Here is a 15,164-nt window from a genome sequence, read left to right on the forward strand (position 1 = left end):
AGTGGTTGTCAAGTATAACTGCTGTGTCCAACTCCTGTGTCTCTCCTGCTTGGTTTCTTGGTGATAATGCAGAAACACCTTCTAAGGATTTGATTAAGTTTATGCTTGTGGCAGCAGATTTGAGTATTGCAAAGAACTGGAAAGGCACTGCAGGTCTTGAATAGCCAGAACTGGTACACCAAAACTTTAGGACTTGGAGAAACTCACATGCCACCGCAAATCACTAAAGCAACAGATTCATTTTCAACAGTTAGGAGTGACTTTATTAATTTTGTTCATTGGGAAGGGCGTGAGACACAATTCCCAACCAGGTGTGCAAATATGAGGCTTATAAAAGGTTCATTATTCAGATTTGTAGCAGCAGTCCAGAGTTGGGGGATGCTGCTTGTAATGACAATCCGGAAGATTACCTAAATGTAAGAAAAATGCAAAAATATAGAAATCTTTCTCCTTACCTACACCTGGATTTTGATGTTAACATGTGTTGTTATATATGGCAATGCCATTGAAATGTGTTTATGCTGTACATGCTATTTTAGATTATTACTTGATTCTTATAATAATAGTTTTTCCCATTTGTTGAAAAGTTAAGTTTGCTATGGGTTGTCTCCTCCAACCATTACCCCTGCTAGCCACGTTTGTGAGCACTTTTGTGTTGCGCAATCACCGCCCAAATACAGAGTATGGGACTAACAATCAACAAGATATACCTTTATAAGGGAAGGGGGATATGCCTTTATAAGGGGGAGGGAATCCTTCTGAATGACATCACATCCTATCACGGGACAAAAGTCCCCAGACTCTTTTGAAATCCTCTCAGCTTAAACATTGATACTGTTCCAGGAAATCAAAATTGCCTTTCAATCACGTTAACATAATTAGACTGTCACCATGGTTATTGACTCAAATGTTTCCAGAAGAAAAGCTCAGATTGAATTTAAAGGGACGACAGAAAGTAGGTGCAATTGTTTCAATATACTTTAAGGAATACAGGAAACATCGCCTTTGGTACAATCTTTTACCATATGCCATCAAATTACAGCACAGACAACCTTCCTCAAAGACATGACACATCTATACGGTACACAATTTTTATCATATTGTTACCATCCTGGGCTCATGAGATGGGGCAGACTAGACATTTCAATAAATAAACATTGTGGGGAAAGTCTACATCTTTGTATGTGAATCTCAGCTTCCTCCCCACAGCCAGTTTTGGTGGGGTGGGATGCAGGTAGTCACATTTTATTATTCTCCCTCCCACTGCCAGTATAGAGTTTTTGTTTTTTTAAGAAACCAAAGAAATTGGTTTGCATGAAGGGGAGACCTGTCATGTTATGCCCACAAACTGATTGAATTAAGCTATATCAATAAAAAAAGCTAGAAGAAAACCTTGGCTAACATAAAATCAAAATGACAGAGTAAATTATATTTGCTATGTGAGAGTCATGAGCACATTAGTTGGGAAGAGGCAAATTCTAATGGAATCAAATGTAGTGGTACCCCAGTTTATGAACTTAATCTGTTCCGGAAGTCTGTTCTTAAACCAAAACCATTCTTAAACCAAGGTGTGCTTTCGCTAATGAGGCCTCCCGCCGCCAGTGCCCTTCCACTGTTTGGATTCCGTTCTTAGATTGAGGTAAAGTTCTGAAACCGGGACTATTTCCAGTTTTGCGGAGTTTGTAAACGGAATTGTTCTTAAACCGGACTGTTCTTAAACCGAGGTAGCACTGTACTTCTGTTCCAATCCTACTCACTCAGCTCCTAATCTGAGCTATGGAGCAGCTTTCATAATTAGACTCTGCCTCCCCAGTAGCTCAATAAAAAGTACATTTCGTAAGCCTAGCATGACCCCAAAGAGGAATGCTGTGTGTGTACCATTCCTATCTTTTCAGCATTGAAACCAACAAGAAATGCCGGAAGGAGAGCCTATGAGCCTGTGAGGCCTGGTAGAACAGAAGTTTCGGCTAAATAAAAGAGATCACTTATTGATCCATGAATGATGCAGTTTATCCCAGTTGTGAGCGAAACAACGCCTCTGGTTTACAGCAGCAAACAAGCGGGAAAATATCACCACTGTGCATTGCTGTTATTGACATTGACTGCAATCTTGCACTTGTCAGATGTGAATCCATCTCTCGACGAAAGACGGGCACTTCCAAATGTTCATCAGAAGGTACTAAAGAAGATTTACAAGCCACTGAAGAGAAGTAGGGGATAAATAATTTAGGGGAGGCTCCGGTTAATTATGCAGCAGGGGTGTCAGGATGGCTCAAGATAAATCCCCATTCACATGTGGGTCACAACAACTGCACATCAGGCTGTTCCTTTTGCGGCGTTGCTGGAGTGCATCTTTGTTAGGCTGTGTGATAGTCCCACAACATGAATAGCTTTTTAAAGCACTCTTAAAGACAAAATGGTCAGAGCAAAATAAAACAAGTGGACCGCGCTGCACTGGATCATCAAGAAAGACAGGGAGATGAAAGGCCACCTGACATCTTGCCGCAGCCTCTTAAAACAGGATTTTGAAACTGATTTCACGGGCTGCCTCATGTTCCATGGAAGCAAGAAAGCAGGAGAAGATACAAATTCTCACTTCACACCGTGTCCTGGGGGCACAGGTGTTCCACCAGTTGAAGGCAGTGACGCTTCTGAATAGCAATAGCTGGAAGCCACAGGAAGACAGCCGTGGGCCAGTCCACCGTCCCTCAGACCATGTGGTGGGCCGGACTATATTTTGGCGGGGAGAAATGAACGAATTCCTATGCCCCACAAATAACCCAGAGATGCATTTTAAATTAAAGGGCACATTCTACTCATATAAAAACACGCTGATTCCCAGACCATCCGTGGGCCGGATTGAGAAGGCAATTGGGCTGCATCCGGCCCCCAGGCCTTAGGTTGCCTACCCCTGTTCTTATGCCACAGTAAACATGTAATGTTTAAAGGTGAGCTGTGCAGTGTATCTCCAAATACATCACAGGCATGTGGGGTTTTTTTGCATATGATCTCCAAAAGAGTTAATCTTTAAGATCAGCAGTACAAGGGTATGAAGACAACAAGGTTTCTTCCCACTGGGAGGCTCCTAGGGCTTGTCTACACTTCATTTGCCCCACAGCTTTCCCTTGGGAAAACCTGCTCTTTACCACTGAAAGGAAGCAAACGGTAAATGGGTTTTCAGCAGATTGCTGTTCGTTCCAATTCAGTGCTAAAAAGTGGGTTTTCCCAGGGAACGTAGTGGGGCAAACAGAAAACCACTCAGACCTGTGCTTAGAAAGTCTGGGATAAGTGGAAAACCTCTTGGACCCATTCTTTCTAAGCACAGGACAAGTGGAAGTGTGGACAAGCCTTCATAGTTCTTTCTCTGTAAGGTTGAAGTGGAACGGACTTTGCACATTATCAGGGATACTTTGCTGTATGTCCTTCTCACAGTATTCCCTTCATTCTCATGGGTGTGACATAACTGATGTGAGATGATAAGGGAAAAGTTAAATTTACCCAAACAGCTCCTTGTGGGGAGGAATTCCCTTACACGGTGGTTTATTTAGCATGACTCACTTATGCCTTTGAGTGTGCCTGTCCATTACTACCCATTAGATGCCAAAAAGAGAACCCCAAGGCCCAGATTCAACTAACCCAGTGCGCTAGTGGAAGCCAGCACAAGGCTTCCCACCAATGCAATTGGGCTTCCCGCTTCCTGCCCTGCTGCAGCTCCACCAAATCTGCTCTGCGGGGTTGGGAGAACCCCCAGAACAGCATGCAGGGGGAGGAGAGGGGGCAGTTGTTCTGTCTGGCAAGTAGAAATGCTTGCACTCACAGAAAGATCATAAGGGTGTGACGTTGAATCCCTCCCATTGCGTTCAGCATTTGGTTTGGACTGTAGAGTGGAAGTGTTCATTTGCGGGGGGCGGGGGGAGTCCACACAGCTAGAAAGGTGGTGAGCAGAAAGGGTTTCAAAATGAACCAGAATTACAGCATTATAATCCTGTTTCATTTAGGTGGTATTTCATTAATATAAACAAGGCAATAAAATGGTTCCCGGTGCAAATAATATGTGCTGAGCTGTGATCTCAATTCACCTGCCTAATACATCACATGCCTCTTTAAACAGATGGGAGAGTGGCAATAAAGGCTCCTACACCTGTGGAGATTGTGCTACTCTTCCGTACTTTTTTTAAAAAAAAGTCAGATTGTGCTAAGAAAGAAGGCAGGAAAAACACTGGGACATAAGAAAAGCCCTGCTGGATCAGGCCAAAGGCCCATCTAGTCCAGCACGCTATTCTTGCAGTGGCCTGTGGCAAGCCCACAAGACGGAAATGAGTGCCATAACACTCTTACAACATAATCCTAATCCCCTGATCAGCACTGCCGGAGAGGAAGTGGGATTAGGTGGAGTTGTCCCTCTACCAGACTTTGCTGGGTCTTGCCAGTGAGTGTCAGGATTTTGTCCAACCCAGATCCTGAACAGACTTTTCAGAAGAGGAGGTTTGGGGTTCCATGGAGACTTTAACGGAAGTCCTGGAGAAACCCACATTAGTCTAAAGGCAGTCTATAACACTGCCTTGTTATATTCACAGCTCTGCTTCCCATATCTACCAGCAAGATTTTTCCAGGTTGCCAAAAGAAAGGCTGTTTGGCACACTCTATGATAGCAGGTATTCTATTCTTGTCCAAAATCTTTGTTGTTCGTATACTGTATTGGTTTAATGAGCCAAGACATAAATGAGCTTTGTGCCCAGATGTGGCAGCTGTTTCCCTCCTCCCTTCTGGGTGCACCTGAATACAACGTGGAAAGCTTTAATTAGCTATAGTTTCCCATTTCATCCCAGCCAGGAAACTATGGTTACCTGCTTCAGAACCAGTCAGGATCTTAAACCAACTTCAAACCATGGTTTAAGATCCTGGTTTGTTCTGAAACTGGTAACCATAGTTCCTAGTTCAGACAAGGCAGGGATCTATGGTTAATTAAGGATTTCCATGCTGCATTCTAGTATGCCACCAAGGAGCTGTGTGGGCAAGGAGCTTATTCATAGCTTGGCATATTGGGCAGATATATGACTGTCTAGACTAGGCCACCGTCCTCATGTTTCCAAGTCTCCGCAAGGACAATTTGACATTAATAATAATAAAGCTGGGATTCATAGGAACCAACTTCTGTGCCAGATACTGTATTTCATGCCTGTAGACTACAGTGTAGAGTACACACTCTGGTCCCCTTTAAACACTACCACAGCCAGTGGGAGCTGTTTTTGCATCTGTTCATTTGTATGATAGTGCCGTAGTGATGTCTAAAGGTCAATAATCATGTGAGTGGGACCGTTGCATAGAGTATTTAATGCGTGCATCAATATATTTACAAAGCTGAGACAGGTCTGACTTTTGCAAGCGCTTTGTTACAACTAAATCACAAATGAGGCTACCACATTCTGATGATGTCATCCAGTTCCCAGGCAGAAGGCTAACTGTTTCTACTACGCTTAACAGAGGATGATTACCCAATGGGGATCAGGAACAACAATTTTGCTTTAAGGCTTTGTGCACATGGATGCCAGCCTTGAAATCTTACTTGAGCACCACGGGATTAATCCCGGAAAAAGTGGCTCTTCTGGCGCTGCAGTAAACTTTAAGGAGACCTCCTGTTTCAGTTGGGAAGTGAAGATTGTTTATACAGCATTCTGAATTTTCTGATAGAAGGCAAAGCAATTGTTGAAGAGAGAAGGTGTTCAGAGTGATTTAAGTGGAGACATACAAGCAGTGATGGGATTTCGGCAAGGGAACTGTAATGGTGGTGATTAGGCAGGGAGATGTATCAGCTTTTGAATTATCTGGCTGGGAAAAGGAGGGGCACAACATGGTTTGACATATTTGAAATTGAACAAGACAGAGCAGCAGAGAAAACAATATGGAGCAATCATGGATCGCTCCTAGGGGGCAAGGAAGATTTATTAACTGGTTTTGTTTACCTTTCGCTTCTTTAATCACTGCCCCATGACTAAGCAGCTCTTGCAGTGCCCCCAGAAACATTCTTGGGAAGCAAGAGCCACCACTATACTCCCTGGTCCTGAACGGGGTAACTGTGCCCCTGAAAGACCAGATGTGCAGCCTGGGAGCCATTTAGGACTCACAGCTGTCCATGGAGGTGCAGGTCAATTGTCCAGGGCAGCTGCTTACCAGCTCCATCTGGTACACAGGCTGAGACCCTACCTTCCCACAGACTGTCTCACCAAAATAGTGCATGTTCTGGTTATCTCTCACTTGGACTACTGCAATGCTCTCTACATGGAGCTACTTTTGAAGCTGACCTGGAAACTACAACTAATCCAGAATGTGGCAGCTAGACTGGTGACTGGGAGTGGCCGAGACCATATAGCACCGGTCCTGAAAGACCTACATTGGCTCCCAGTACGTTTCCGAGCACAATTCAAAGTGTTGGTGCTGACCTTTAAAGTCCTAAACGACCTCAGCCCGGTATACCTGAAGGAGCGTCTCCACCCCCATCGTTCAGCCTGAAGTCCTCTTCTGGTGGTTTCCTCATTGTGAGAAGTGAAGTTATAGGGAACTAGGCAGAAGGCCTTCTCGGTAGTGGTTGGAGAGGGAGGGAGAGAGAGAGAGAGAGAGAGAGAGAGAGAGAGAGAGAGAGAAAGCAGACTAGAGCACTAGATGTTGGATGGCCATCTGTCATGGATGCTTTTGCTGAGATTGCTGCATTGCAATGGGTTGGACCGAATGACCCCCAAGGTCCTTTCCAACTCTACAATTCTATGATTCCATGAATCCCTGAGCATTGGCTCTGCTGGCTGGGGCTGACAGGAGTTGGGAATCCAACAACATCTGAAGAGACACAGGTTCTGCCCTAAGTTTTGACGCAGCAGCCTAATTTGGGGAAGGGGAGGAGTTGCTGCTTACTGCTGAATCTTTCCACAACGAACATTAGAAACTCTTGTCAAACTATTGCAATTCAGCCATAGATCTACCAAAAGATCATGACCTACTACCTGCCAACTCCTGCTTTAAAGTACTTCTGCAAGTTTTAGATGGTTGTAACCTGCCCTGGAAACCTACTAGTGAAGGGAGGGTTACCACCATAGGCTTGCCATATTTCAAGAAGTAAAAATCCAGACACCCCCAAAGTTGTTGAGTTGTTGAGGAAAACCCCCAAAATTGTCTAGCTTTTTAAAATGAAAACATTATTTCTCAGTTGTTTATTTGCCAAAGATCCAGGACAGACCACCGCCTTCCGGAAATTCCCCCTGGATGTCACTTCTGCCTAACCAGTAATGCCAGGGAAATCCCAGGCATATAGCAGGCCTATATCATCAGCAGCATCCAGAGATGCAGGCTCTGAGCCCCCAGTGCTTTTTTCTTTTTTTAAAAAAAATGTTTTAACTCAAGAAGGTCACCATTTTATAGTTCAAATTGGGAAAAATAAATACAGTAAATGGACAAAAGTACAAAGATTCACAAAATGCCTAGGGGTATGCATCCCCGTGTCCCCCCCAGAAAAAAGGCATTGTGAGCCCCCATTTAGGCAGACCAGAATGCTGCAGTTGCCAAGAGAAACTAAGCGTTACATAGATTAAATAAAAGGTTATAAAAGGGTAAATGAGACATTTTCATGGTATCTGTTAATGAGCTCCTGCCAAGTTATTTTTAAAGCACAGTTCAAAATATTTTCCCATAACTCGAGGGAGCACGTTTTCTTATTTAGAGGACATAGATAGATCACACACTACGCCTTGCACCCATTATATTTGTTATGTACTGGGTTGAATAGGATCCAAACTGCAGCAGTCTGATTGGCCCTAGAACAATAGGATCCAAAAGGCAGCAGCCTGATTGGTCCTAGAACAATAGGATTCAGAATGCAGCAGTCTGATTGGTCCTAGAACAATGCAGCAGTATGATTGGTTGGCAGGAACTACCCAATCATGCTCCAGATAGAAGTGAATCCACAACCTGATTGGCTTACAGTAGAATTCCGGAATTAGCCAATCATGTTCAGCCCATTGTGTAAATAATGTATATAAAGCAGATACCTTGAGGGGACTTTCATTCATTCCTCCTCACCACTATGAGCTGAATAAAGAGCATGAAATCACTTTGCGACTCTGAGTATATTTCACTGGCGACGAGGGTGGGATCCCGCTGAGCTGACCGCCACACACAGCACCGCAGCACCGCCACCTGCCGCACCGCTGCCTCGCACCGTGTATCCAGGCTTCAGCTCCGGGACACAAAGAACTCAGAATGGCAACCGACAGCAGCTTCTCACCGTTCAACCCAGCATCCGGAGACTGGGAAGCGTACGCCTCCCGTTTCACCTTCCTCCTAGAAGCCAAAGGGGTCACCGATGAAGAAGACGCCAAGAAGAGGGCAATATTCTTCAGCGTTTGCAGAGAGGAGACATTTGAAATTGCCCGGGCTCTCCTTGCGCCTGAAGACGTTGCTACTGTTCCATACAAAACAATAATGGAACAGCTGAAGGGGCACTTTTCGCCACAGCCCTCAGTGGTGGCTCGTCGAAATGCCTTCTATGCAAAGCGGCAAGCCCCTGGGGAAACCATAACTGGGTTTGTGACCTCTCTCCGCCAAGCCGCCCGGTTCTGCAACTTCTCAGAGCTGGAGAACATGCTTCGTGACCGCCTCGTCGGTGGCCTGAGGGATGAGAAGCTGCAACGACGCCTCTACGCTAAGAAGGACCTAACGTTCCAGGTCGCTCTGGAGGAGGCCCTGGCAACGGAAGCTGCCGAGAGGTCGACGCAAGAGGCACGGCCGAGCCAGCCATCCCAACCGAGGGTCCACCATGAAGACCTCACCGACGACTCAGGATCCAACAGGGAGGAGGTGCACCGAGTACAGCAGCGCACTCAAGCAGCCCACATACCACAGCTGCCTCGACGAGAAGGAGGGAACTGCGCAAGTTGCGGAGAAAGTCACGAGAGGAGGACCTGCCGTTTCCGCAACGCAGAGTGCAGGCAGTGCAGAAAATCGGGACACATCGCCCGGGTGTGTCGGGCTCGGCCCACCCGACGCCAGGCATCAGATGACCAATCCAAGAGCCCCAGGTCCCGGGGCCCAACGCACCAAGGCAACTCGACGGAGCTCACGGACTTCCAGGTATACCAGTTGCCCCACCCCAACGTAGAGAAAATTTATGTTGACGTACAGATAGAGGGGGCCCCATGCCGCATGGAGCTTGACACGGGTTCAACTCTATCCATAATCTCGGCAAGGACCTTAAGGAAACTGTGTCCTACTGGGGGTCCCAAACTCAGGCCGGCCCCATTCACCCTCCGGGACTTCCAGAAACGTAAGGTCCCCACAATGGGGGTGGGGACCTTCAGGGTGCAATACCGAGGGCGGACGCGGCAACTGGAATTGCTGGTGGTCAAGGGCCCCTACATTAGCTTACTGGGATTGGCATGGTTTGGACCACTGGGGCTAGCCGTCACCGGGGTGAACCACACTAGCTTACAAGTGGACGTGGACGCCATATGCAAGGAATTTCCGGGGGTTTTTGATGGGAAATTGGGACAGTATACGGGCCCCCCAATTGCTCTACAGCTTGACCCCGCAGTACGACCGGTCAGGCTCAAGGCCCGCCGGGTCCCGTTTGCCCTGAAACCCCGTATAGACGAGGAATTGGACCGGCTTGTGGAGCAAGGAGTGCTGGAGCCGGTGCCTAATGCCCCCTGGGAAACCCCAATTGTCACACCCGTCAAGCCTAATGGTTCGGTCCGCATCTGCGCAGACTACAAATGTACCATAAACAAGGCCCTTACGGCCCATGCATACCCAGTGCCAGTGGTCAGCCATGTTCTTGCCACCCTGGCTGGGTCGAAAATTTTTGGCAAGCTGGACTTGGCCCAAGCATATCAACAGTTGCCAGTAGATGAGGCCACAGCAGAGGCACAGACGATTGTGACGCACAGAGGAGCATTCAGGGTAAAGCGGCTGCAATTTGGTATCAGCGTGGCACCAGGCATATTCCAGAATCTAATGGACTCTCTACTTAAAGGGATTCCTGGCGTCACCCCCTTCTTCGATGATGTGTTGATTGCCGGGCCCACACCAGAGGAGTTTGAGGACCGCCTCCGCACCGTTCTGCACCGTTTCCAGACGGCGGGTCTCAAGGTGAAGCGGGAAAAATGTCTACTAGGAGTGCCTCAGGTGGACTTTCTTGGATTTATGGTGGACGCAGAAGGGGTCCACCCGACTGGGGACAAGGTACGGGCCATTTGTGATGCCCCAGCGCCCAAGAACAAGACTGAACTTCAGGCCTTCTTGGGACTATTGAACTTTTACCATTCCTTCCTTCCCCACAAGGCGGCGGTAGCGGAGCCCCTACACAGACTCCTGGACAAGCGGGCCCCTTGGGTGTGGGGCCAGCGCCAGGAGGCCGCATTCCAGGCAGTCAAGGACTTGCTTGTCTCAAACTCGGTCTTGGCACACTTCGACGAGAGGCTGCCGGTGGTGCTAGCATGCGACGCCTCGCCCTATGGAATTGGCGCTGTCCTGGGACACCAACTCCCGGATGGAAGAGAGGTACCAGTGGCATACTTTTCCCAGACACTCAACGCAACCGAGCGGAACTACTCGCAAATCGACAAGGAGGGTCTGGCAATCGTGAAGGGAGTAAAAAAATTCCATGATTTCTTGTACGGGCGGCCCTTCACCGTGGTGACTGACCACAAGCCGTTGCTTGGCTTGTTTGCCCCTGAAAAGCAGACCCCCCAAGTGCTGTCTCCTCGCGTCCTCAGGTGGTCAATTTTCCTTGCCAGCTACCAGTATGCACTGATTCACCGTCCGGGGAAGGCGATGGGCCATGCGGACGCCCTCAGCAGGCTACCACTACCGGAAACAGGCCCCGACCCAGCACCTGCACAAGAGGTTATGAGCCTGGAGCTGCTTCCTGACCGCCCCATTCAGGCACAAGAAGTTGCACACCATTCCAAGAAAGATAGGGTCATCTCCCGGGTCCTGGACTGGGTGTGGAGGGGATGGCCCAGCAGCAGCCCCGGGCCAGAATTCGCCGGCTACACAACCCGCAAACATGAACTGTCAGCCCACAAGGGGTGCCTGTTATGGGGAAGCAGGGTCGTTGTTCCCCAGCCCCTCCGCAAAAGGGTCCTCACAGCCCTACACGAGACACACCCAGGGGTAGTAAGAATGAAGGCCCTTGCCAGGAGTTATGTGTGGTGGCCGGGGATCGACGGAGAGATAGAGGCCTGGGTCAAACACTGCCAGGCCTGCCAAGAATCCCGCCCAGATCCCCCAAGGGCCCCAGTCCAGTCCTGGGAGTCCGCCCGAGCACCATGGTCACGCCTGCATGTGGACTTCGCTGGCCCCTTTCAGGGGAAAACATTCTTCATAGTGGTGGACTCCTACACCAAATGGCTGGAAGTCGCACTGGTACCGTCCACTTCTACGTCCGCAGCCATCCGGGTACTACGCAGGCTGTTTGCAACCCACGGGCTCCCTGACACTCTCGTCTCAGACAACGGGACTGCATTTACGTCAGGAGAATTCCAAACCTTCACAACGCAGAACGCCATCCGCCACATCCGTTCGGCGCCATTCCACCCTGCCACCAATGGCCAAGCAGAACGCATGGTGCGGACCACCAAGGACACCCTTCGCCGTATGACACAAGGGGATTGGGAGTACCGCCTTGCCACATTCCTTCTAGCACAGCACCCCCAGCTCAACGACTGGCCGGAGCCCCGCTGAACTACTAATGGGTCGGCGCCTTGCAATCAGATTGGACCGCCTTCACCCCGATAGAGCTCAGGATGAGGCAGTGGTGGGGGAAGGCAAGAACCCCCGGACCTTCGAGGCTCAGGACCCAGTGTACGCAAAGAATTTTGGGGCAGGCCCAGCATGGGTACCCGCCACAGTCACCAGGGTCACTGGCCCCGTGTCGTATGAGGTGCTAACGGATGGGGGGCAATGCTGGCGCCGCCACTGCGACCAGATACGGCGACGATTCCCAGGAGAAAACCAGGAGGAGGAAAGGGCAGAGGAGTCCCAAGGGAACAGAGGGGCAGTGAGGCCCATAGAGCACGAGGGGCCAGCAGGAGAGGCAGAATCAGTAAATACAGAGAGGACCTGCGAGGCCGAAAGGACACCGGAACCAGAACCACGACTGAGTGAGCCGGTTGCGCCAGACCAAACAGCCCCATCACAGCCAGCATCCTTGGAACACGAGCCAGAACCTGAACCCCGGACCAGGGAACACCCCAGGCCGCAACGCACACGTAGGCCGCCAGCGTACCTTGAGGACTATGAATGCGACCTCCCGGGCAGGACTGGAACTTAGAGGGGAGGGGTGTTATGTACTGGGTTGAATAGGATCCAAACTGCAGCAGTCTGATTGGCCCTAGAACAATAGGATCCAAAAGGCAGCAGCCTGATTGGTCCTAGAACAATAGGATTCAGAATGCAGCAGTCTGATTGGTCCTAGAACAATGCAGCAGTATGATTGGTTGGCAGGAACTACCCAATCATGCTCCAGATAGAAGTGAATCCACAACCTGATTGGCTTACAGTAGAATTCCGGAATTAGCCAATCATGTTCAGCCCATTGTGTAAATAATGTATATAAAGCAGATACCTTGAGGGGACTTTCATTCATTCCTCCTCACCACTATGAGCTGAATAAAGAGCATGAAATCACTTTGCGACTCTGAGTATATTTCAATATTAAAATGCTTTAAAATGCCAAATCTTAATACACGCTCAGAGCATTGCAGCATTCAGCTTTCAAGAAAACCAGAGAGTAAGCCAAATCACTACCTTGGCAAGGATGCAGTGGTGCACACCAGAAATCGGCACGTATAGTGAGGACATGAATACTATGCCTTTCCAAAGGTGCAGCTGGAGGGTATGACACATCTGTGCTATGCTAAATGCTCTGCACTACAAGCATGAATGTTACTCCAGCTGACAAACTGCAACAAAATCCCTTCATTTATCGGTGCCAGATTCCATCTTGGATTGCTTTTAGAACTTCTGACAGGGGAAAGTCCCATCGATGCAGCTGTTTCCATCTCAATATTACAAAATGATGGAGGGAAGTACAGCTGCCAAATACCTCATTGTCACACAGCTATTAGAAGCTCAGAGGTTCGGGCCAGATTGCAGTCTAGCAAGCTTATACCAGGGATGCAGTCAAAAGGATGTTTAACTTCCCCATGCTGGAGATTTGGAGCGAGGCGCCATCGCTCCTCATGATCCCTCGCTCTCTTTCTCCTTTTCATTTCTGATCAAGGAACAGCAGTCAGGGCCAGAACTAGGTCTCTTGGCACCTGGAGCAAACAGCATGAATTGCGGCCCTAAGCCAACCCCATATTTTGCAATGTAAAAAATTAACAACAGCTGTAATGAAATGATAAACAACAAGTCTATATCATTTAAATGGTTGTTTCGATTGTGGTACATTACAATAGCAATTAAATCAGGAACACGGAAACATAATCATTATTCCAATGTTTATTACATGAGCAGAAAATGTGTAAATATGTGGACTATTTATTAGCACATAATATTATTGACGAAATAACCAATAAAATAGAAAATAGAAGAAAAGAAAACCAGTGCCTCTACCTAGTCCTCTGCTAAGTCACTTGCTGGAGTCAATCCTTCCTCCCAAGGAGGCCCCTGCTCCTCAGAGGACCCCTGCCAATAGTGCTGTGTAGCAGCCAACAGACTGCTCCACTTGCAACTTTGGACTTCCTGTCTGGTCCACCACCATCTTTGATTCCTGAGCCTTGGGCATCATGGGGGAGAATCAGGGATCCAAACAGAGCTTAATATGGGGTCACTGGAGGAGAGGCTTCTCTAAAATGAGGTTCCTCAGCCTTTGGACCAGTGTGGGTTTCTCCACGTCTTCAGTGGGAGTTGGGTGTTGTGTGAAGCCCCAAGTCTCTCTCTCTGAAGAGGTCTCTCCAAGGTCTGGGTCACTACAATGCATTAAATGTTGTTGTTGTTGTTGTTGTTTAGTCATTTAGTTGTGTCCGACTCTTCGTGACCCCATGGACCAGAGCACGCCAGGCACTCCTGTCTTCCACTGCCTCCCGCAGTTTGGTCAAACTCATGCTGGTAGCTTTGCGAACACTATCCAACCATCTTGTCCTCTGTCGTCCCCTTCTCCTTGTGCCCTCCATCTTTCCCAACATCAGGGTCTTTTCCAGGGAGTCTTCTCTTCTCATGAGGTGGCCAAAGTATTGGAGCCTCAGCTTCAGGATCTGTTCTTCCAGTGAGCACTCAGGGCTGATTTCCTTCAGAATGGAGAGGTTTGATCTTCTTGCAGTCCAAGGGACTCTCAAGAGTCTCCTCCAGCACCATAATTCAAAAGCATCAATTAAATGTTTAAAGCATTAAATGTAAATGCTTTAAATTAAAGCATTAAATGTAAGTCTGCCTTTTTAAGACAGTTTGGAAACTTCAGTTAACACAAAATATGCCTCGAAAGGCGGAGATGATACCCATCTTCAAATATCTAAAGGGCTGTCACATGGAGGATGGAACAAGCTTGTTTTCTCCTGCTCCAGAGTCTGGGATTTGAACCAATGGATCCAAGTTACAAGAAAGTAGATCTTTGACTAAACATCAGGAATACCTTTCTGACAGTAAGAGCTATTGGACAGTGGAACAGACTCCCACAAGAGGTGGTGGACTCTCCTTTCTTGGGGGTTTTAGCAGAGGTTGGAAGGCCACCTGTCATGCATGATTTAGTTGAGATTCCTGCATTGCAAGGGGTGGACTAGATGAATCTTAGAGTCCCTTGCAACTCTACAATTTTTATGGTTCTATGTTAACAACCTTGTAGCCCAGGACTTATGAGACTGAGTGTATAATGCCAACACCAGCCCCATTTTTTTGCCAGTAGGCATATACACTTGGAAGTTGCCTCAGCAATACTGACAGACAACACAGTCCAACTATGAAAAAAATGGCACTGACTTAAGGTGCCCTGAGAAGAGGGGCTTCAAATGGATATTCAGCCTTCAGGGTCTCTCAGAGGCTTTAAAAGGGCTTCCAGTATGTTTCCAAGCACAACTCAAAATGCTGATGCAAACCTCTGAAGTCCTAAAATAGCCTGGCATCAGGGTATTTGAAGGACTCTCACAAAAACTCCCATATTTTAAGATCTTCCTCAGAGG

At 48.0% G+C, this 15,164-nt stretch overlaps 2 protein-coding genes across 3 annotated transcripts in view; one reads left to right on the forward strand and one right to left on the reverse strand.

The window, feature by feature from the left end:
• The window catches only part of GALNT16 (polypeptide N-acetylgalactosaminyltransferase 16), a 144,847-nt gene that overhangs the window by 119,975 nt on the left and 9,708 nt on the right, over positions 1-15,164 (reverse strand). The window lies entirely within an intron of this gene.
• LOC307213635 (uncharacterized protein) lies at positions 8,406-10,394 on the forward strand. Its single transcript, XM_079971704.1, has 2 exons — positions 8,406-9,117; positions 10,019-10,394. Exons 1-2 carry the CDS (start codon positions 8,470-8,472, stop codon positions 10,055-10,057), a joined length of 687 nt encoding a protein of 228 aa, XP_079827830.1. The 5' UTR covers positions 8,406-8,469; the 3' UTR covers positions 10,058-10,394.

The sequence above is a fragment of the Podarcis cretensis genome (assembly GCF_951804945.1).
Source record: "Podarcis cretensis genome assembly, chromosome: 1".
Classification (NCBI taxonomy): domain Eukaryota; kingdom Metazoa; phylum Chordata; class Lepidosauria; order Squamata; family Lacertidae; genus Podarcis; species Podarcis cretensis.